This window comes from Cupressus sempervirens, chromosome 7 (genome assembly GCF_028749045.1).
Source record: "Cupressus sempervirens isolate cs-2001-9-10 chromosome 7, ASM2874904v1, whole genome shotgun sequence".
In the NCBI taxonomy this organism is placed as follows: Eukaryota; Viridiplantae; Streptophyta; class Pinopsida; order Cupressales; family Cupressaceae; genus Cupressus; species Cupressus sempervirens.
The window spans coordinates 571,072,552-571,097,698 of NC_143124.1; the positions used below are offsets into that span (position 1 = coordinate 571,072,552).

Here is a 25,147-nt window from a genome sequence, read left to right on the forward strand (position 1 = left end):
CTTTGAGTTCCAGTCTCACATGAAATGTTGCAATTTCATTTTTCTCAACTAAAAGTGCAACTAAACATTATGTTCTCCCCTTGCAGCATGGCTTCCAAAATCCAAATGCAGCCAAAGAACTCTTCATAACTTGAAATTGGGTCTCAGAGATCCAATTACATATGTAACTTGTAAACCTATTTTACACATTAGATGCATTTTTCTTTCCCCAATCAAGTGCATGCTTATGGACTTCCCACTTGTAGTGTACATTCCATGACCCAAAATTCACTTGTAACCCCACTTGTCAATCTTGTTTGCACACATGTCCTACCAAAACAATAAATCAAGGCATGGGTCGTATTTTGCAAGCAACCTCCACGACTAGAGAATATCACAAAGCAAGAAAAATTTGACAGATCTATAGAAGTAGGTGGATAACTGTTAGGAATGATTGAGAGCATATAATGCTTTCAAGGCTGAAATGGTCACCAAAAATGTTGAAAAGATGCTTTCAAAATCAAGGTCACTGGGATGTTGAACCATCGATTAAAATCTCTTCGAGAAGTGGCAGATATCTCTACTTCTCATGAGAACTTTTGTAGAATGAGAAAACTTAATGTTTTCTCACAAGAAATTCAAGCTGAGAAGATTAAATTCTCGCCAATAAGTTGGCCACTTCTTTGCGATAAATTGGGAACTTCTCGTGGTAACTTAACTACTTGCGGGTGGCACTAGTAAAATTGGGACGACCAGCGACTTTCCAATTCATTGTTAATTTTGGAATTTTTAGTGTTTGGAAGAGAGGAGAAGGGTTTTGGTAGAGAGAAATAGTCTTTCGCAGCCTTGTAAATTGATTGCAAGTGGATTTGAAGTGGATTCGAAGAGATTTCTCAAGTGAATTCAGGTTCACTAGTAAGTTTTCAAATTCTTTTTAGTTTTAGTAGGAACGGGAAGAGAAAGATGTAAATTAGTTTAATATTGTACTTGACATTTGTATTTGCTTATCTTTTTACAAAGACAATTTACTAGTTTTAGTTTGCTTCAAAGTTCAAAGTCTCTGAATATGGCTGCTAGCCATCGACATTCCACATGAGGATGCAATTTTGTTACATATTGCATTTATATATATCTAGATAAACTTGTTTGGTTCATTTACTCAATTACTGACTCATTAGATGCATCTCCTTATTGAATTTTTGCAAAATAATGCATTTCTATTAAAATGCAAGTTATTTTAAAAATTCCTGATATTTATTTGAGAAGTTGCCAATTTATCTTTGATATTTGCCAAGAACTTTTTTACACCTCCCCGATAAGTGGTAGAGAACAAGATTTTGAACTATGTGTTGAACAATGAAGAATGCGAGTTCTTGTTCCAATTCAAATGTTTCCACCAAACCTAAGTACTTCAATCAAGTACCATCCTTTAGCAACATGAAGACTGGCAAAGGATATTGTAAATAGAGTTGTCTCCAAACACTTAGATTAGTTTGAATTATGTACTTGTAATTTTGTTTTGACAAATTACATGTAATGTCAAATTATAATTGCAGATGATGAATATCACTTGCAACTTGTAATTACATGTAAACAAATTGCAAGTCAAGTTACATTGGGACTACAATTTGGAAAAAGTCATGTTTAGTTGTGGAATAACTCTTGATTAGTTGGACTTCTCCCACTTTTTGCTCTCATCCCCTCACGTATTATAAGGGAGTGCTCATTGTAATTTTTATCTTGTGACAAGGCAATAAAATTCCGCCGATTTGTTGAGAACTCTAAGACTTTGTACCTAGGTGTAAATAAAATTGCATTGAACCAAAGAGGAAAAATTGTTTTAGACTTTGTGCTAATTCAAGGTGTTATGTGACGACATTTTTCAAAGATTGATTGTGAGTGTCATGCTATTGTTGAAGAGGAATTTAAACTTGATCTTGCAAACTTTGAGCTGAATATTAAATTTGAAGCTATTGTAGAATTCTCAAACGAGGTAGTAACTTGCAAACTTTGTGTTTCTTTTATTTTCTCAATTTGTACATATAAGGTGAAATATACTTTAATGACTTTGAGCTGCACGAATATTTCATCCTTGTTCCTAAATTGACATAAGTAGCCATGGAAAAACTTTGCAATTTGATGAGCTTCTTGTTTTTAATTTCGGTAAATTATATTCAAATGATTGTTGTAAGAATGAATCATGTATTTTTAACTAAGGGGATACAACAAGAGAAGAACACCTATTTTGAAGAAAGAGGATATGGTGAATGTATTACCCTGTCAATTAGCTTAGTGTGCAAAATATTAGGTTTTAGTTTAGTATTAGTTTTTTTCAGTACTAGTAGATAGGGGTAGCCTTCCCCTAATTAGGAGAGACCATGTCTCACATGTTGTGGTTGGAACCACTGCTTTGCAGCTGATCCTTAAAATTGTTGGTTGCAAAATATCCATCCAACAATAACAACCATTATCATGCTATAAAGCATAAGTTAATCTGTTAGAATAAGCAATTGTTCCATTTGTATTCATTATATCAATGGAGTAACGATAATATGGCATCTAATACAACTAGAAACTTTTCATTTTGCATTGTGCATTGAAATTGATTATAACTGTCATTTATTACCTAGCACAGTAACCATCAAATTGACTTCACTTCTCTCACATGACACTCAGAGAGGAAAACATTAAACATTCCATTTCAATACGAAAAATGTTGGACTAACAATAGATTGAAAATAAAGCTCGACACACTCAATAATCAACTGTCATTTTTGTTGGATTGCCTGATGAAAATAGTTAGCATCACATTCAAAGTGGAGCAGAACTGGAAGACCAAGAACATAATATGGCAGAAATTCTATCCATGAAGCTCAAGGATCGAAATTATAAATGAACAATGAAACTTAATGATATAGTAATTGCATTCATTTTCTTGTAAGTTTTGGTGTCTTCCTATGTGAAAGCACCATAGATTTTACTCTTCTGACCTCCAAGATTATACAAATCAGAAACAACATAGTATATCATTTATTGTCTATACTTGCTAGATCAGACAAGAAAGAAACATATGTTCGGACTTAAGTAGAACTGTAACTTTTCATAAAAGAATTGCTGAAAGGATGCTTAAGGAGCTTACATTTTGTATTCTATATGAGTAATTGATATTCCTATATTTTAAAATATTCCCTATTTTTCTATTGTTGTCTCATTCAATCTCCTAAAAGAAGGCCTCTCATTCGATCTATCTTGGAAATGTATCCCACTATTCCTTGTTGTGCCCATCCCAGAAACTCATGGAACATAGATAAATAAAGACTTGTATGAATGTGTGTTGGCTAAATTTTTTGCATGTTATTGAAACCACAACTTACAAAATTGTGACTTTAGGCAACAGTGTAATGAGCTAAATCTCTCATCTCAGCAAGAGGCGAGGCTCCCTTCTTACTATAGGTGAACTGAAATTAACAAAAGGGTGGTTCTTAATCATATCCTCTTTTTTTAAGAATGATTCATACACAACTACAACTTTCAACTTAACAAAAGTTATCTATTGCTACGATAATACTAGTGGCTCTAGAGTGGACGTAACAACACTTAGAAATAAAAGCTTATTTATATGTTTTGTGGATGAACAATAAGAGCCCAAAGTCTTTCACAATTAATCCGTTTTGGTGAAGAATCAAAATAGATGACTATAAAATCCACTTTTTGGGACATTAGAAATTCCAAAGTTAATTTCAAAAATATTAAATTTGGCTTATGAGAGCTTAAAGAAAATTTATAAGATGGGTCAATTTAATTTTATAAAGAGGGTTAAAAGGTGACAAAGAAGGAAAAAGATATAAGCAGAGGAAGGAAGCTCAAGAGTCACATGTTGGGTTCTTAAAAGAGGGATGAGGAGCTCATCTGAATATGCTTGGATTGTGCTTGGTTATTGGATTTCAAATCAGTTTTCTGTTGGAGAAACTTGACAAGTTGCTTTCATTTTCAGAACCAGCTTTGAAGATGGAAACCCTCTAGCCAGACAATAGTGAATTAGAACACATTGTTCGTGGGAGACGTTATTTCAAGTGTCTCACTTGTACTTGCATGTATCTATCTCTATTGTATTGAAGATTGAAAACATTACGATATTGTATTGTTAGTTATTATAATACATTAGAAATATGAAGTTGTTTGGAATTAAGTATTTTAATGAGCATTTACTAGTTCATTGTTGGTTATTTCTGCTAGTTTTATTTACAAAGATATATGTTGTTTTCTGAGAATTATTTGTGAGTAAATTTGAGGATAGTATTCATTGGGGATACTACAGTGGTATCAAAGTATTGAACCTGCCATCCTATTGGGTATAGTCATAGGTTCATAAATAATAGAAACAGAGTTATTTGAAGAATTGAAGGATTCTAAAATTGTTGTGAGTTCCAAATTGGTTGAAAGAGAAAAAGACTTCATAATATGTATTAGAGGAATATACTGATTGATGCACGAAATATATTCTGAGTTGAACCGTTCAATATAGTTTGAGGCTCGATTTATCTGGAATAAATATTCTAGCTTTATTTTTGAATGAGAATAGAGACAGTAGTCGATGCCTTTGTTTATGACGATACATTACAAAAGATTCTTTAAAGGTTCCAAGACTGGATTATTGCACAGAGTCACCGTTTCATCTTTGCCTTGGCATCTGAAACGGAATACACAGAAGGAGACGAGATATAAATTTTTTGTGGTTGGGAAACTAGATTGTGATTGTTATTGTATTGTCCTCGAGGAGTAGACGACAAGTCCTTAAGAATCCCACAAGGTACAAAGGGAATATTGAAGTGTATTGTTAGGCATTTAAGTTTGAGATGTAGCACTGATTCTTATTAATGTTTGTTGAAAATAATGCCCCTGCATTAGTCAGGCAGTTAGTATTTGATTGGAAGCCTCCAATATATCTCCTTAGTCTTTGCCTAGAACCATCAAGAGTGTCTTTATATGGACGGGGATAAGTGGTAATGGTCGGACATCGTGTAAGGATTCCTTCATTTGTTTACGGTAGCCCTAGAAATTTGTTCTCTAAACATAGAAGCTCATAACCATTCTAGATGTGCATCAAGCCTCCTATTTGCAAGCAAGAGTTTTCCTTCATCATGTGTATCATAACATTGAGACAAAAGATGTCAATTCAAATGAAATAATTATAAACAATAAAGAAACACAGTGGTATTGATTTGCAATTGGCCTAGAATTACTTGCATTTGCCGGAAGATTTTTAGGATTGTTTGGTGTCGTAGATTTGAAGCTTACTGTTTATCAAAAGTATTGAGAAAATTCTCATACAATAAAAAGAGAAGACGAAGGGAATGATAGCTACAAGAATAGGTTTCAATGTTTCCTAAATTAAAAAAAAAAAAACAAAAAAAAACTCCCGAAGATGACATTGAACTCAGAATGCATAGGCTGACCATTTTTGTAGAGAATAACAAAAGTTGGTAAGGGTTTTGCGACCATTGATTTTTAGAACTGTTGTAATTGCCAACTGGAATTTCGACAGGCTAATTAAGGATGGTGTTACACCAAACTAGAAGGTGGTGGCGAACTCTCTGCAATGAACAAGAATCTTTGATAAAATAGGTGGAATGATAATAAAAGAATGGTGTTTTATTCGCTGTGAATAATATGGTCGAAAGAAGCCACAAGTTCACCTTGTGGTTCTAGTGTCTATAAGAACCCCTTTTGGTTCTAACTTTGACTAACACCAATTTTCTTTACTATTCAGATGTTTGAAATTTCATCAAATACTTTGCATGCAAGCTTTATGTCCCTGTACTTTATTTTCAGATTGTGTCTGTGTTGAAATGTGAAGTTTTTGCAATGTAAAAGTTATACAAATGAAGCAAATTGCAAGTACAATGAAATACAACTAATTAATGACAATTATGTCACTGCTCTTACAAATTTAATGGACTGTAATTTATTTATTTATTTTCCCAGCAGTTCAAAATATACATCCCAATCACAAATACAATAATAGTTTGCAAAGATTCATACCTGGAATGAAGAATACACCATTTATTTGTAAATCTGAGCATGACCTGTGACTGCTGTAGCTAAAAATGCAGCCTTTAGAAGGAATTTGCTGCAAGAAATAGCCCACCTCACCTCTCAAATTCAGGCCACCCAGTATGCATTCAATTGCAGATTAAAAATGCTCAACAACAAATAAAATTGGGCGCTCAACAAGGTCCAAATTCTCCAATACAAATGCTTTCCAGCCATGGTAATTACAGAAGGGAAAGATGCCCTATATCAGATTGAATATATAATTCAATTCAATATACATTCAACATGGAATACAACTGCCAGACTCAAAAGAATCAATCCAATTTGTTTTACAACAGCAACAAATTGAATCACAAATCAAGAGGAATCAGTCCTCACGAAATTCTCAGCTCCAAACCCTCACAAGTAATTATCAAAAACAATAGACAAGAATGAATTTTTTCTCTCCATGCAGTCTCTTTTATAATGCAATTTGGCTTCTTCCTCACACTTTTCACTTAAATGCAAGCTTTACTTTTAGTTGCATATTGAATTTGTAATAATATAAAATGATGATAATTTCCTCCTGAAACTTTAGTTAATTACTTGGCATAGGCTTCCATTAATTAAATAAATGACCTCTTCCAATGATGACTCAACCCTCAACTTAAGTGAAACTATAAAGTTAAATTATAACTTTATAATAGGCCATTTAATGATTTAATAATAATTTGGCCACTAAAATAATATAACTTCCAAAATACTTATCCTTTGAATATATTGTTTGAAACATGAGTCCCCATGTGACCAAATGCACTTTCATAAGATAGAAAGGGTCCATCCCAATCATCACCAAACTTGCCATAAATAGCAAGTACATGAAACTAAGCCCAAATGAAATCCAACCTGAGTCAAACATAGACCAAACTTGAATATACTAAATTGTAAAGAAGACAAGACCCTCTCATAGCCAAGCCCCTACCTCTGAAGACCCTCCATCCACAATAATTAACCTACAAGGATCATGATAATAGGCTAACCCCTCAAAGTCTGATGCTAACAAAAATGGGGACATCACAGTGTGTAAACATATCAAATAAATTATTTATGTAGGCTCAACACCATTAGGTTTATAGCATGCGGTTTTGAAAATATTAGGGGGAGATGAATAATACATCTTAATTAGATTTGCTTGAAGATAAAATGGCGATTAATAATTGTGGTTGAGAAATCGACTTTGATATTTCATGCAATATTAAAGATACTATACCAACGCTCAATTTATTTTTGGCTTGTTGGGTGGATATTTTGCAAATGACAGTTTTGTGAAAACCCAGTCACAAAATAGGTAGACTAGCCACAACGTGTGAGACAAAGTCTCTCCTACATTAAGGGGAAGGCTCCCCCTGCTCACCGTTCCTTGGATCAACTCAAGGTAAGCAAGAAGTTGAGAGATTTTGTAAAGGGTGTTACCAATATTCTTTTTTCTTAACTTTCAGGAAAGAATCCACTTATGGGCAAGATGAAATCTTTAACTACACTTCTATCTAGTAGTTGGAAACAGTGATACCAATAGACTAACACTAACTCAAGTGCTAGCTGAAAGCATACCAGTTTGGCTCTAGGTTCTGTTTTAGTCTAATTTATAAGAAAAATCACTACCATTGGGACACAAAAACTTCCAGGTGTGGGGAAATTCTAACTATTTTTCGTGAATTTGAGATGGTAACACAAGCTACAATCGAAACTTCTAGTCTATGTATTACCACAACCACTCCCAATTAAAGCTTCGACTCTAATTGCTTCTTAACTCACTATGCTCTATTATTGAACACACAATAATAACATGAATCAAAGACAATAGACACAAATTATGTTCAAAGCTTCGAATTCGCTCTATCACAATTGCTTCTAGTCAAAGCTTCGAATCCAATCGCTTCTTTTATTCACTTTTCTCCCAAATTCATACTACACAATTAAAGTTATGCTTGCACAAGTTTGGCAGAGCTTTCTTGTATACAATAAAAGATGATTTTTACAATGAGGGGGGTGCTCCTTATATGGGCAAAGGAGTTGAAAAAAAGATGGAGAAAAAAGTGGGAGCAACTCAACCAACTTTGACCCGGTCTAACTAAAAGGAGAAATTATTGGATTCCATTGTCATTACACATGTAAGTCATATTACATGTAATTACACATTTTCATGTAATACATCTTCTTCAATTACAAACATGAAAGAAGAAGAAGAAAGACGAAAGAGAATTGAAACAATCTTAGGGATTGTTCTGAAGGGCCTCGTACTTGGCGTTGCAATCCCAGATGATAACAGGATCGGGAGTTCCTATATTTCATGCCATTGCATTCACCTTGATAATCATGGTATTGTGTCTTTTGATAGTCTTTGACTCTCTTTGATGAATTCTCCATTGTCATTTGAAATCGTGATGTGATCAAGCTTTTTCTTGTTCAAGTTGTTCTGAATTCTCCTTTGTAGATTGACACATTTTTAGAGTCTTTGACACTTTGGAAACCTTTTTGATGGTGTCCATATGTGAACTCAGAACAACTTTCCGACAAGCATTTGCAATTTTTTTTTTAAAACAAAGTGCTTGCCGCATTCCCACACAAACTCAGGTTCTCGGACAACCATTAGGAAAATGGAGATCACATGAATTACCACTTCTTGAGAATCAAAGCATGTCTTCTTGATGGGATATCTTTATTCTTTGAAGAAGTTTTGACATATCTTGAAAAGTGTGCCGCAACATGAAGATTATAGCATCTTCCAATGAGATCGAATCCTTGAAAACTTTGGGATTTGAGTTACAATGACGAATCCATGATGGGTGGGTATTTAACACATGGATTAGACACTTATGGAACACATATGATGGCTGAAAATGAATCGGAAAACATATGTATTTGGATAGAAAGGGCCAAAGTCGAACTTGAAAGATGAATTGCACGTGGCCAATGATGGGCTTTTGTGGGTATGGCCAAGAATGCAAGTTGGGATGCATATGAATGCATGCAAATGATAACTTTTGACTCTAAAAGTGTGACCTTAAGTAAAAAACGGGTTCTCTGGATGTCATTACACATAAAATGGATTACATGTAAAACAAACATGCATTTAGGTTCGGAAGATGGAATGACACTGTATGTAAATGTAGATGGAGAGTGAGATTACATGTAATCACATGTGGACAATGAGATGCAGTGTGTCATGACATGGAAAGTGGAATTACATGTAATTGCTCTTGAAGTGTAATTGCATATGAAAGGAATGGATGCAATGTGCCTTGGCATGTAATGGCGAATATGGAATGAAAGGATGCATTTGCACGAAGAGTTCAAAGGTGGAGTGAAGTGAAACGTGCTCAAGTTCTTGGGAAAGAACTTGCAACTTCTTCCAAAAGAAGAAAAACAAGAAAGCAAGCAAACAAACAATGAAAATAATTACAAAACAAACACATGCCTATGGTATTAAACTCATACATGTCAACAATCAAGTTGTTATCAAATACAAATTTGAATTTGGAGTTTGGGAAAAAACCAAAAGTATGAAAATGAGATTTTTCATCATTTTTAAAGAAAAAATCCACTTTTCATGGCATCTATATGAACAAGTGTGCAACATCAAGTTAAAATATGCATGGAAATAGCAAGATAAGCATGAATTGATGAGCAATTTTGAAAAAACCCACTTGCAGATCAAAGAGCCAAAATAGTAAGAATCATAGACTTTCAAGACCAATTCTCCTCCGAATCTGGATTCTCCAACAATAATTTGACTTTCTCCATACTTGCATTCAACAAATATTAATGAGCAATGAAGGGTTGAATTTGACAATAGAATGCAAAAACCGTGGTTTCCAAAGGCAATAACATGCATTAAAACTCAAAAAAAACCTCTATTGATCCAAATGTATGGGCTGGAAATGTCATTTTTCGAGTTTTTTTTAACAAAAACGTGGCAAAAAAATGCATGTTTTTGAGTCATTTTTGATTTGGGAATGCAAAAACATCTTTCACAATTGCATATATTATACATAGACCCAAATGCAAGAACGTGACTTCAAAACGTATAAAAGTGGATAAAAATCCCAATTTTCTGGGCGTTTTTAGCAAAAACGTGATTCATAGAAGGTATGAAAGGAAACATTTCATCTAAAGGCAAAAATGTGTTCTTAAATAGTATATATATGGATGGAAACCTCAAAACAACTTCTATTTGAGTCGAAAAGTGATCAAAACTGCCTCAGATCTGAGCGTTTTTCATAAAAACGAGGCTAGAAAACTGGGTCATTTTTGTTTTGGATATGCAAAATCATGACCCCCAAATGCATGTATATGCATTAAAACTTAAAAGAGCACTCTTATGATGGGTTTCAAGCCATTATATTCCCAGATCTAAGCATTTTTTATGAGAAACGTGTTCTTGGAGGAGGAAAACATCAAGTTTTTTGCCTTTGAATTTTCAATTTCGGGTTCTATGAGGGCATATGCATGTATCAAAGGCAAATTGCACCTTTTGGAAGAGATTGTATGTTTTAAAAACACCAAAAGAGACTCCTTATTCAAATTACAACTTTTGGATGCAAATGCATGTTTCAAAAACAAATGTAATGGAGTCCATAAGCAAAATCACACCTTTTGGATGCATATGTATGTTATAAATTTTTTTCACAAATGACCCTTAGTGCAAAATCATACCTTTTGGGGGTCACTGCACAGTTTGAAAACACTCAAATATGCATGTCTCACCTTTTGGGAGTCATTGCATATTTTAAAACACATGTAATGACATGTTTTATGTGTTTTCAAATTGCATTTTCATTCAAAATCGCACATTTTGGGTGTAATTTCATATTTTGATGAAAATGTGCTTGTAGACATGTTATGCACAACTTAAGTGATGAATTAAGCACATGTCAATTTAGTTTTTGAAAAAATATTACTCAAATGGGTCATAAATAATATTTACACTATTATTATTTACACTATATAGTTAATATATAATGTGCAAATATCATTTTAAAAGTAATATTTGCTAAGATGTTTTGAATTAAAACTCAAAAATTAAATTAAACTATATAGTTAATATAGTCATTTAAGTGAAAATTTAGAAAGCAACTCAACCTAAAAATATAACATAAAGTGCTCTATAGTTACTTTAAGTGAAAAATTAAAATGATAAAGTAACTTAAAAACATAGCATAAAGTGAATTTATGTTATATTTTTCAAAAGTGAATGTTGACTTCAAAATATGACATGACATTTTAATTCGTGCAGTGGCATCTAAAAGGTCCACCTTTTGAGCACTAAAATGGTCATATCTTTTGATTGCCAACTTTGATTAAGCCCTAAGATAGATCGAATCGAAGGGAATCCTGAAAGAAATAACTTGAGCAAAACCAAAAGGCCAAAAGCCAACAAACACACTAAAAAACGAGAAAGAAGACATTGAAGGCTTCAAAAATCAAGTATAGGCTCGACAAATAAAAAACTAAAAAGACTGGACGAAAGCCTTCAGTAAAAGGATTCATTATATCAATTAGAGTCGACTAGTTGATCAATGTTAGCCAATTAAATAATTGACTTAGAGAAATACAAAACTAAGTTGAAAAAGTTTCGTACTGTTACAACACGGCTCAAGGTGGGGAAAATTATTATTGCCATGAATAGTATTAATGGGGTTCGAATATTGTGAGTGTAACGAAACATTCAAGAAGAATATTTGGCAGAGGTTACAGATTAAACAATGGCCACTAGGGGTGTTGTTTCAAGTAGTCATTCAATGATAGCTGGTGTTGCCAATGAATAAAACTCAAACAATATTGTGGCATGAATAAACTTTAGCAAATTTAATAGTCACGATTAACAATGTTGTTGGTGCAGAGATCCGGCGTATAATCTTCAACAAATTTTAAAATGATAAGGAATATGTTGGTATCAGGTCTACACATAATTCAAGGGGGCTTGATGACTCAACGGATGTTAGACAGAGCATAAGCCATCAGTCATTGTTGAACATAGAATTAGACCTCTATAGGGAGCTTGTGTGGCAGAGGGAGAGTGTCAAGTCCTTTGGAGAGGATCAAAGGCTCGTGCAGCAATGGGATTGCCAAAGCTCCTAGTTTGGCCAAACATCAAAGTCAATTTATTGTGATAATCATAGTTGTGAGTGTTGTTCCTGTTGAGAGGGAGGCTCGACTGAGAGGGAGTCTCATTAATTAGATGATCTTTATGTTCTTTAATGAGCTCTTCTCTGTGAGGGAGAAGTTCGATATGCAATCCCTTGTTAATGAGTTCTTCTTTGTGAGGGAGAGGCTTGAGGTGCGATCCCTTGTTAAAGAGTTCTTTTCTATGAGGGAGAAGTTCAAATTCGCTAATGAGTTCAAATCCGTGAGGGAGAAAGCTCAAAGTACAATCCATTGTTAATGATTACTTCTCTAAGAGAGAAGTTTTAGGTGAAAGCCCTTCCATCCTTTGGGAGTGGCCATAGAGAATCCACCCTCTAGGAGTAGCCATGTTGGAAGTCATGTGTGAGATTCCATGACTTACCTCTTGTGCAATTCACCCTTTGGAAGTAGCCACGGTGAATGTCATATTGAGATTACAATATCACATGAGAAAGTTTTGTCATTGACACACATGGGTGTAGTCATTGTGTTTGTCATGATGACATCGAATCTGACATCTCCTTTGCTAAGAGGGAGTGTTAAAGTTTGATAGTTGCTAATACTTTAATATGATGAGGCTACGAAGAGTATTTATGAACAACCTTTCATATGAGGAGCCATGTCTTTTGAAGATCATGAAGAAGGAAGAGACCATGTGTAGATATTGAAGAGTCAAGACATTTAAGAGTCAAGACAATGAAAGGTCAAGACAACAAAGTGTCTTCAATCTGTAATGACAAGATAATGAATGGTCAAATGCAATTTTATATATTCTTTAGGAGGAGTTCATATGAAGACATAGTGACATCTTGTGTTTCTGAATATTACTGCAGTTTGAGCCTTGTGTTTGGGCATATTGTATTTCAGACTCCTAATTATTGAATAAAAAATGATTATGTTGCGTGGCTGGGTTTTTCCCCTCGGGTTGGAGGGTTTTCCTAGGATAAATTGTTGTTTCTTAGTGTTCATTATTGCTTCTGTCCTAATGTTATTGTTGTGTATCTTTATTTGTGGGTAAAAAATTAACAATGAGGAATGATGTGATAAAAAAGTCGAATATAATTCTGGCGATGTTATGCTGTCTCCATTTTCCAGTTCATTGTCTCATTGGCAAGCTTGTCATCCTCATGTCACCAAACAATATGTGGTGGCATACTTATTGGTTGACATGGGAACCAACAATGTTCATAGCAAAAGATATTGGTTATACTACGTTAGAAGAAAACTATTTTTGCTGTAACAACATGTATTTGTATGAACTTTTGGAGATTCATTCTCATTTTCAAGTGATTTGATGTGACATTAGTATAATCCATTTTATATAATCTTGAAATGTGTTTATAACTATAAATGAAATCTGAAAGATATTTATGTGAATTTTCTTTATTTTTAGTTTGTTATTCTTCACATTTTTTGGTTACTACTAGTGGTCATCTTAGTATAAGTTGACACTCTTTTTTTTTCTCCCTATTTTTAGCACTTCAATCTTGTAATTTTTTTTAAAGGGGCCTTGGTCTCCTTAGTTTAATACTATGGATTACATTGAATATTTGAACATAGTATCAAAGAAGGTCCAATTTTTATTCTCCCTATTTTTAGCACTTCAATCTTGTAATTTTTTTTGAAGGGGCCTTGGTCTCCTTAGTTTAATACTATGGATTACATTGAATATTTGAACATAGTATCAAAGAAGGTCGATGGGAATTCATAAAATTTGACAAAAAAATTAATAAAATTTCGACCCTCTTTTGATTTGGAATTTTTTTTATTTAAAAAAAATACAAATTGTTGGAGTTATTTTATGAGATTTTTTGGTTTGTCTCCGAAGATTTTTGCTGAAAATTACAAGCCTAGTGATAGGTTTTGGTCGTGCGATTTCCTGGTTTGAGCAAAAGTCTATGATTTAATGGATTTTCATTAAAAAAATTCCTTCGTAGTAACACGGGGATGCATTCCCCCCCCCCTTTTTGCCCCACGTCTCGGAGACTTGGACGCATCAGGGTCTTGAGGATTCCTTCCCCAATGGTGCCACTCGATTCCGCCCCCTCCGCCGAAGATCGGGGACGTCTCGATGTTGACTGTTTTCTTATTCGACTATTTATGTTCAATGTTCGATGTTCCAATTCAACCCAATGTTCAAGTATTTTCTCTTTTACACCTTTATATCTTAAATTTCAATACATATTTTCATAACTAGCATTTAAAGTGCCACACACACACTCCTGTCCCTTGCCATTGTCCCCCCGTCGTCCCCCCATCCCCCAGGGTGGTGTAACTATGATTTTTTTGATTAATTTTCACAATTTTTTTTTTCCTTAAAAAATTTCTTGTGGGTTTCAATATAATTTTGCTCAAAAATTATTTGTTGGTTTTTAATAATTGTTTCCTCAAAAATAATTTGTGTTGGGTTTTAGTAATTATTCCTCAAAAATTATCTAGTGGGTTTGCATAATTTTTTCTTTCAAAAAAAGGAAAAAAATAGGTGGGTTTTCATCATTTTCCCTCAAAACTGAAGTTTTGTATTCTCTGATCCATGCCTCAGATTTTGTATTTGGTTTTGATCAAATTTTCACCTGAAAAATTGTGTTTGGTTTTGGTTGATTCTTCTAAAAAACCATCTCTAGTTTTTATAGTTCTCAAAGTTCACGCAACATTTTCTGTCAAGGGTTCTCGTGTTGGGGGTTTTTATCATTTTTTCCAAAAAAGAGATGCTTTTTAAACTTCAAATTATGGTATCTTGCAATTGCTTTTTGGGAATCTTGCTCATATGCAACAATTTGGAGGGTTTGCTGATTTTTCCTCAAAACCATGATAATTGTTGTCAATGTTTATCTTTGCGTCCAGAGGAGGACAGTTTTGTTATCCAACATTAGGTTGGATGTTTTGTGATTTTTGCAGATTCTGGGAAGCTCAGTGGCAAGCTTATCTCAGTGGCAGAGTCAATGGCAGGCTTATCTTAGTGGCAGAGTCAGTGGCAGGGTCTTGTCTCTTGTTGCAGACCATTCCAAAGATGGGGACAACCTTTTATGTTATTTTCTAGGCTACTCTTGGTCATTGACATTTTGCCAATCCAAGGAGGATCTCTATGGCAACAAAATGTTCCCAAGAATTTGTGACCATAAGATATGTACAGTCTTCTATAGTGTAATATGATGACTATTAAGGGAGAGTATTAGAATATTCTCTATTTTTAGTTTGCTTTTTAGTTTTCTATTCTTAGCTTTTTAAGTTTCTCTATTAATGGTCATCTTAGTTTAAGTTGTCACTTTTTTTAGTCTCGCTATTTTAGCACTTCAGTCTTGTAATCTTTATTTAAGGAGCTTTGGTCTCCTTAGTTTAAACTGTTGGACTACATCAGATATTTGAACAATTTTGCCTAATCTAATTTTTATACAATCGTGAAATGTGTATATAATTGTAATGGCTTATCTTTAAAGAACTTTCTTAATTTAATTTGCATATAAGTTTGATGTCATTGATCAGTGCAGTGTCTGTGATCTATGTGAGAAGTTTAATAGTTATTATACTAGAAAAAAAGTTAAAAAACCTTGATCATGTGCTTCCTAATGCAAAAGGATATATTTCTTTAATGTGATTCATTTATTTTTGGGATGACTCATTGATCAAATTCTTGTCCTCTATGCATATTATTTTTTATCATGCTCTGAGAAATGCATGTGGCAGTTACAGTAAGACTCTATGGTATCCTTAAGACTCAGACTGTGCAATAGGACCATCATAGCTTATATTGTTCCATGCTTGTCTCCTGTATTCAATTTAATGTTTTGCATTTTCTGTGTGGCAGGTACGCAACACGGGAAGTTGGATGGAAATAGGTAATAGCATCAGCCATTTTGGTATTATGAGTGCTCAGGTCGTCTTTATTCTCCTCCTTTTTGCTATCACAAATATATATACAAAGGATATTCAAACAGGGCTGTCATCTCATAAAGAAGTTTAGCCTTACCTCGTGATTGTAAAGCAGTTTTAATGCTCCTTTAAATGGAAATCTCAAGAATTGTCTTGAGCCCCCAACACCAAGAGTTTGCTGCTGGAAACATATCAGTTTGATTTCAGATCCTTTGAAGAATTTTTTAATTTTGACCTTTAGTTCAGAGTGAAGATATTGTTAAATTCTAGCAATGTCAAAGTAATCATTCATAAAGTAAGCGGGAATCTTGTGTTGGTAGAGCAAGGTTCTATGAAGTCAGCGGAAAAGTGTTTACTCCTAGAGCGAAAATTGAGGTTTAATTGCTATTGCATCCCCTCCTAGCGCAACAATACACTCGACAATGTTCCTTGGGAGCATAGAGAATTCAAAACTTCAGGAAAACTGTTGATACGATATTCATCATGCTGCCTGAAATGGTATCGGTAACAGCCCGAGCTTATTAACATAACAATTATTTTTGTAATTGTACATTTGCATTAATCGACTCACCTCTTTTCTTCCGAAATATCCATAACATTGCCTGAATTGTTTTCATAATCTACAATGCTTCTGAGTTTCTGCAGATAACTAGTAAGCGAAACATTGGTTGCATGCTATAATAAGTAAAAGTTGCTATTATATGCAAATTATAACGCATTTACAAATAATTTGAAAGGGAAGTCCATTCTCAACTAAGTGTGTTGCAAGTCTCACTGTATACCGATAAATGATTTCTGGAATTCAGAAAACAAATCGCAACTACGTGCTTGTTAGGAATCAAACTTTAAGTTACAGAAAACATTGTTATAGATTACAATTTTTAATGCAATTACAAATCATCTTAAGTCCAATTTCAATTGTGTTACAAGTCTGCATTTAAACTTAAACATGAATTATAAAATCAGAAAGCAGATCTCAGCTGCGTACTCATTAGGAAACAAGCCGCAGATTTAGAAAGATAAAACAAGAAACAGAGATCAAGTTGCTAGTTGCTACAGGGTATGGCTCCAAAAGCTATTTCCGTCAGGCCCTTGAAGCCATTCATAGATTCATGTGGATAGTCAGCAGGTAAAATATTTGATGTGATGTGACAAAAAACAAGAGACGCAATGCGTCATAGTTCCTGCCTAACGCATAATGTTTGTAGAGGTGTAGATGAGTGAGAATAAGGTTAAATAGTTTGAAATTAACATTGTGAATGCATTAATTTTTGCGTAGAAATGCAGTTGTGATCTAATAGGTGGCTCATATTTTGTTGTTAAATTCTCGTCCTAGAAATGCAGTTGTGATCTAAAAGGATGGCTCATATTTTGTTGTTAAGTTCTCGTGTTATATTATTATATGTTTGGGCATTTAAGCCCAATAATAAGAGACCAAAGTCCCCAACTATGTATTATTCTCATCTTGATTATCAAATGGAAGTCACACTATTTTTAAACATTAGATAGAGATAAATAACAATATAGAACAATAACAACATAAACGTATATGCAGAGAAAAAAATGATAGATAATATATAGGAGGAAGAGGAAGCGAGATAAAATAGTAAGATAGAGCGATACCAACATAAGTTGAGAGAGAGAGAGAATTAAATATAATTATTTTTCTTAATAAAACAAATAGTCAAAATAAAATCATGGTTTTAATGAAAAATTAAAATATATTATATTTTAATTAATGAAACTTAGAATTTGATTTTTATATTAAAACTCACATTTGTATAAGAAAAAATAAAATGTATTGAAATATAAAAATATTTTATAAGTAAAACTAATTGTTTAATTTTACACAAAGGTTTAGTATTTAATATTTTGTATTTCCAATGTTTTCATTAAATTAAGTAATTTTTAATTATGAAATAATATCTATATAATTTAATATGTACATTTGTAAATAATCAATAGATGTAATACATATAAATTTGATGTTGATGAATAAATATGATGTAATAAATAAGAAATAAAATATAACTATTTAATTTTAATACATAGTGAATAATAATTTACATATCTTTTAGAATTGAATTATTTCTTTTTTGTGGTTATTTCTTTATTTTTTTAATGTAAAATATAATTATTAATTTAATATTAAAAATATATTTAAGTTTTAAATATATTTAAGCTAAATGATAAATTGTTTAAATATAAAATATTAATAATAATAAATGATATAATTTACAAATTGTAATACTTATCAATTATACATATTACAAACACTATTATAAAATATAATTAAAAAATAATATTGTTTAATTTATTTTTACAAAAGTAAAATAATAGTAATAATTTCACTACTTTTATTAAAAAAACAAAGTTTAAAAAAAATAGAAATTTAAATACAAGCTATTGAGAATTAATATTGATTAGACATGTTGTGTGAGGTGGAAGATAAAATGATTAAAAAAAATAAAAATCTTATCAACTTATCACAAAGATAAAGCTGTAATTAATGCAAAATGAAGTTGATAGAATTTTTTTGTATTTTTGTTGAAGAAAATTAATTTTCTCCCCCACCAAAAATAGTATGGACCAATAGAATGAGTGAAAAATGTGATTTACAAAATAATGAAAAATTAAGAAAAGATATAAACATTTGAAGTTTCATATAATCTTTTAAATTCTTTGATTTGATTGGTCAGTATTAATGTGATATTAGGATGACATGAATGCATAAGTAATCCTGCCCATGGTAGGAACTAATAACTAGAATAGATCCAATTAAGACCTCAGCTACATGAAAGGTTTTCCAAATATTTTCATATCCAATTCAATAGGATGCGTTTCCCGAAATGTACATCTATCTATCATGAAAAACAATGCACCTCAATTTTGATAGGTCTACGAGAGGGGTAAAACCCATTCATAGGCACAGGTAGTCATTAATAAAATGTTCTTTTGATAGAGAGCCCTTTGGCCATCTGCTAAATGGCTAAAGGTCAGAAGTTCAACCATTGTAGTAAGAATTAAGCAACTATTACCACATAGATTTCACACGCTATCTATTCAATAGGATATCTATCAATCCAAACTTTTGAAAATTTGTCTTAGGTAAATATTATTAATCCATTCTAATAATATGTGTCAGGATAGGGTACGCTACGAAAGATCTGAACCTTTTTCATTATGAAATTCTACCACCGCACCATTTTAATTGACAGTTTGTGGGTCACCCACTCATCAAACATGTCGAAGTACTCTGAACAAGTCAATAATTACAAGACTAAACAATGTGAAAAAACTAATTTTATATGAATTAAGTTGCTTCCAGAGTAAAATGAGAAACAATGTGAAAAAACTAATTTTATATGAATTAAGTTGCTTCCAGAGTAAAATGAGTTGCATTAAGATAAATGATATTCTTTTTAACAAGATATGAATTTAGTATCGTTAAGGTGTCTTGCAGATGAATTTTATTAGTAAACCAAATGTCTTTTGGCAAGTTGCCAAGTCAATTCAAAATATATTCACACAACTCAATTTTATATTAATAAGAAGTATAAAAAATAAAATTTGAATCACAAATAACATGCAATTCTTTTCTTTTTTCTAAAAGAATAAAAAGATGATTTCTTATCAGATTTGTAGACATTTTAGAATAAGCGATCAGTAATATTAGACTCGTAAAAACAAGTATTGAATAAGAGACTTTTGTTCAATTGTAATTTTTATTTTTGTAAGCTATATTAACATATTAGGAATATATTTACAGTCTATAAGGTAGGTAAAGGGAATGGATTTTCATGGTATATAAAAGGAAAATATTTGAGGTATTATGTCACTTATTCGATCATGTTATAGATTAACAAAAACAAAAATTGTGTAAAATAATAGAAGAGAAAATCATAATCACAATCATATATGTATAAAATGGTTAGTGTGAGAATGTGAAAGCTTCAAAAACAAAAAGTATAAAAAACATATTCAAATTATTCCAATCATTCAATGAAGTAATTAAAAATTAATTTGCATAAACAAATGACATAACATGAGAACACGAGTTCAAATTATGCAATCTTCCCGTTGTGCTCCATTATTTTTCTTTCTCCTCTAGATTTATTGTTGCTCTAATGACAAGTGCACTAACAAAGCTTGAAAAGAAAGTATAAAGAGACTAATATCACGCGGATACTCAAAATGTGGTTAGCAAAAAATAAATGAAGAATGCCCATTAAGTGGAAAATTGACTTGAAAATTTTGAGGTCATGAGGACGAAATGAATAGTCAAAGGGAAAGGCGTCAAGAGTAAATAATAAAAGCCAAATAATAAACTTCATTATCAAGTTTTCTCCCAAAAATCCAAAGGTCAATTAAATAATAAAATATTTAAATTTGAAATAGGATAGAATAATCAGAAGTCATTCAAAATTAAAGGTGAAAAAAAAATACTAGCACTTGCGCCTTTGAAGGGTGTAAGGGTTGCATTGATAGTTTTATATATATCAAATGTTGTCATTGTAGTTTTGATGTGGAAAGTTTTCTCGTAACATTTTGTGTGCACAATAAACCATTGGTAAGATAATGTTTATCTTTATTATTTTGTCTTCCTTGTTACCCATAAAATACACCTGTTAGACTTTTACTTCGATAAGGTTTGTCTTGTCTTTTCAATAATTTATCTTCTTCATAAGTTTTGTTAGTATCTTTCCACCTCCTTTTTCATCCACAATGAATTTTATAGGCTCTTGGTCAAAATGGCTCATGCTTTGATTGTCCTTTAAAAGAATGGGTGCTACATGAATATTGACATTGTTATCAATGTAGTACAAACTATTGTAGTGGTTTCCATTATGATATGAGACATGGAGTCTGAGAGTATTTGAGCTATCAAAATTGTAGATTTGGGATACTTGACCCTTTAAATGGTGCACATGAATGTTAGTTTGAGTCACCATGGAGGCTACATAAATCTCAAAATGGTTTGCCCAAGTTCCATCTTCTGCCATATTTTCATAATATTCTTCAAAATTCATGTCATCTTTCTGAGAAAAGAAAGACTTGAAGTTTGACAAATGCCCCATAATGTACTCTACTACCACACCACAATATTTTTTGAGTGTTGGTCCTAGTCACCTTCAAGTTGATCTACTAGGGCTTTGAAAAAATAATTTCCATTTGGTAGCATCTACAATCCATTTTGTTGAGCCTCAATTTCTTCTAGGTTTACCTCCTCATTTTTCGCTTCATCCAACATGATGCTTAATTGAGATTGATTATCTTCTTTGATGGGCATTTCTTACTAAGGAATAGATGGTTTGGTAAAAGGGTTCTTTATACATGAGATAGGTAATGAGATGAATAATTCAAACTTACATATAAACTATAAGCATTTTATTTCAAAAGAGCATAATGTTACCTTCAACTATTATGTAATGTTCCTAGCCTCTGTATAAATTATTGAATTCATTCAGTTGTGATGCTAGAAAGTATGAAGATGATCCAATATAGAATTCATTTAAATGCAACCCTACATAATATAAATCGGATGAATTGAAGTTTATGAACATGTAGACATTAAACTATCTCTTAAGTAGCATGATACAAATAATTAGTGTCAAAAGCGATGGGAGAGCCAAAGCCGAGGCTAATACATTGTTGGTAAGTTGTGCGAAATAAGTAATAATGTCTTCTATATATAGAAACCACTTATATGTCCTTGGCATAGTGTGAAAAACATGTAATTGCATGTGTACAATATCTAAACACAATTTTACTTGAGGCACTGATAGATACAATTGTTGAGCTCTATTGTGTTTACACGCATGTTTAGTTAAACTAAGGTGTTGCCACATTCATTGTCCTTGTCACAAGATTTTACCATACATGGTGCTATCAAATAAACTTTTGATCATGTATGTGTAGGTTTGGTTTGATTTTGACATGTATTTATATCCATTACTTTTTGTTAGTCTAGTTTAGCATTAGTATTTGAGCTAGGGAACAAAAAACAATATGTTATAGAAATGCAGCTCTAGTAAAAGGATGTTCATATTATCTCTCCAACAATACAAGACAATAGTAAAATAACTAACTTTTCATTGATAGTTCACCTCTAGCATGTCAACTTATGGAAGAATGCAACTTCACGCTCTTAGTTGTATACAAACATAGATCTTGATAGTTCCATTACCCTAGACGAGTACAAACAAATACCAAGTCTTGTGATGCCTCAAGATCTAGAACTCTAGTATCTTCACCCTATCTGATAAGAATTAAAAATACATCATTGTACATCTAAGCTAACATTTTTTAACCTTCTTTCATCCATTGTCTTAATAGGCAGGAATGTAAACTAGGATTAGTATTTATGACCATCAATTCAAAATAGCACAATAAATATAACTGAAAATAATTTTCAAAGGTACATATGTTTGTTTGGGCAAAATAAAGTTTTCTACCATATTTGTTTTCTATGTGTAATATTAGTACATAGTTTTTAATCTTTCATCAGTTGCCTTAATAGATAAGGGTGTAAACCAAGATTAGTACTTAATTGACCATCAAATCATAATAGCACAAAGGTAAGAGTGTAAACCAAGATTAGTAGATAATTGACCATCAAATCATAATAGCTCAAAAAAAAATTGAAAATAAATTTCAAAGCTACACTTCTCTTCTATGTGTAATGTCAGTACGCTACCTTCTTTAGAGAATATGAAGATAACCCATAGATTGATAGTTTTAGTCTCTAAGAGAGTTGTGACCACACATCCATTGCAATACCTCACACAGGGAACAATTGAGTTTTGTGGGTGCCTTTGCTTATGAAAGGCACTTTTAGTTATGCCATAGTGAATGTCGGATAATAACCCACATCACCATCGCCACCGCACACTCGCTTCTTCCCAGCTCACTTCCTCTCATTTACAATTGTCTTTTATCTGCTTCGATCCCACGCAGTGAGATCGAGCGACTTGATTATGTGGGTCTTATTTCCTCTGATCTGCCTATTCCCCAAGCATTTGATGAAATGGTTGCTTAAGATTTTATGTTTTGAAAAGTATGCGACTTCAAGAAATTTAAGCACTGTGTTGAAGTTGGTGGCTATTGAACACATGGCATTTCTTCATATACTGGTTTGGTAGAAAAGAGAAGGTCAATATCCTACCTAGATGTAGAGCTCGTTAAACAAATTCTTTCCGCCAAATTCAGAGATTATGAAAAGCTCCCTCTAAACCGTATAATGAGGCAGCTTATGGGAGGTGGGTTGGGTTCTTCGGATGGTGAGAAATGGGAAAAGAACAGAAGAATAATCAACCCCATGTTCTACATAGAACAATTAACGCGGAGCTGATTCACTCTTAAAACTTACAATATGACCATGCATGCTTTTCGTTATAGTTTAAAATTAAAATCATGGAGGTGGTGATTGTTGGGGATGGTTCCCGTAGCAGCGGGCAACGCTTCAGATATGATTGAGCGTTGGAAGAAAAAAGTTCGTATTGGTGTAGGGACAAAGATCGAAGAGTCAAAAGAATTGTGCGATTTAACAGCAGATAGTATTTCCCAAACAACCTTTGGAAGTAGCCATGTTTAAGGAAATCATATAATTAACATGTAGGTGGAAAAACTCGATTTGATTATTGAAGCTATTCGTACTCTTTAGATTCCTGGTTTTGGGTAAGTTAGCATCTGAATTTGCCTTCTAGTTTCCTTTTCAATTACAAACACTTCGGATATCGTACAGTTAACATCCTGGTGGTTGGTGTTGTCTTATGTTTGGTTTGAGGGTTTGTGGCCTATGTGAAGAGATCTTACTTACAGTAATCCACTGTCACCGTGGATGGACATGGAGCAATGAACCAATTTCAAAATTTAACGACACTTCTTTTTTTCATTTCTCGGCATAAGACTATCAGATTGTCTAAACAATCCGACTAAAGTCATATCGACCTAATAAAACATAAATAATATTTATGTCAAAAGGGGACCTAAGGACATGAATTAAATAATTGTGAAAATCATTGTACTAACCTAGAGACAAGATGATAAATTAGTCAAGATAAATGATAAGTAAATGATAGGTGAAATATAAATAAAATCATTCAAAATTGATCATAAATAGCTAAAATTGATCAATGACACAAAAGTTGATGGAAAATGGAAGATATGGGTGATTATTATTTTTAGGTGTCTACATTTTGCCCTCTCTTTGAGACAATGTGATTTTGAATATTGTTTCAAAGAAAAAGGGAGACCACATTAAAATGACATCTTAAATAGAAAATGTCACGAAAGTGGCTCCTCAAAAAATTGGATAGGAAACATGAATAGAAGAGGTCAATTTTATCAAAAATAAAGCTAACACAAGATTGAATAAAAACAACATTGACTAATGAGAGAAAAAAAAAAGGTCAAAAGGAAACCAAATCCAACTTGAAAGGATAAGAACAAAAATAGAAAGGGAAAACAAGAAAAATCAATATTTTCTTTTCTTTATTACTGTATTGTTTGTCTTTGTAGAGATTTTTTATAAAATGAATTAGATGCTGCACACTATGACATATGTGAAATCAGAGTAACCATGTGATCCTTTTTGCATGAGATCAGTCACAATGCAGACAAGGAATACCCCAATCTGCTCTAAAACACATACATCGTGGCTTGAGGTACATGCCCCAAAATTTCAAGAGAACTTGCCATAAACAGAAGACACGGCTAAAATAAAGGAGCATGAACCATCTTGGTCATTCTCACCACTTATTGATATCCTCGAGTAGCATAGGAACATGGTAAAAAATGAAATCAATGAAAGATAAGACTTACTAGACCAAGCAAGTCAACAACTTGTCTTATCTAATTGCCAAGCTAATAAGTCTAATGATAATGATCAATGTGCCTAGTTTCAGGAAGGAAACATATTTTATAAGACACATGATAGAACAATGATGATGTCTGGTTTCAGGAAGGACACATTTCAAATAAGACAGTGTCGATCTAACAAATGACAAATGACCAAATAATGATGATTGATTGATGATGACAAGATTGATTTAATCGAGTGCTGACTTGACTAGATAAG

General features: G+C 32.7%; 1 protein-coding gene across 5 annotated transcripts in view; it reads left to right on the forward strand.

Annotated features, from left to right (window-relative positions):
- LOC149548034 (sulfatase and phosphatidylinositolglycan class N domain-containing protein) overlaps positions 1–25,147 on the forward strand; it is a 271,143-nt gene that overhangs the window by 242,448 nt on the left and 3,548 nt on the right. For 2 of the 5 annotated variants that reach the window (XM_089792055.1, XM_089792054.1), the window contains exon 18: positions 16,004–16,655. The exons of 1 other annotated variant lie outside the window; for it this stretch is intronic. In XM_089792055.1, coding sequence (XP_089648181.1) covers positions 16,004–16,159 — 156 coding nt within the window. In that variant the 3' untranslated portion in view covers positions 16,160–16,655. Of the gene's footprint in view, positions 1–15,096; positions 15,593–16,003; positions 16,656–25,147 lie in introns of those variants that run through there. 2 more of the 5 variants (XM_089792052.1, XM_089792051.1) reach the window with 2 other exon arrangements.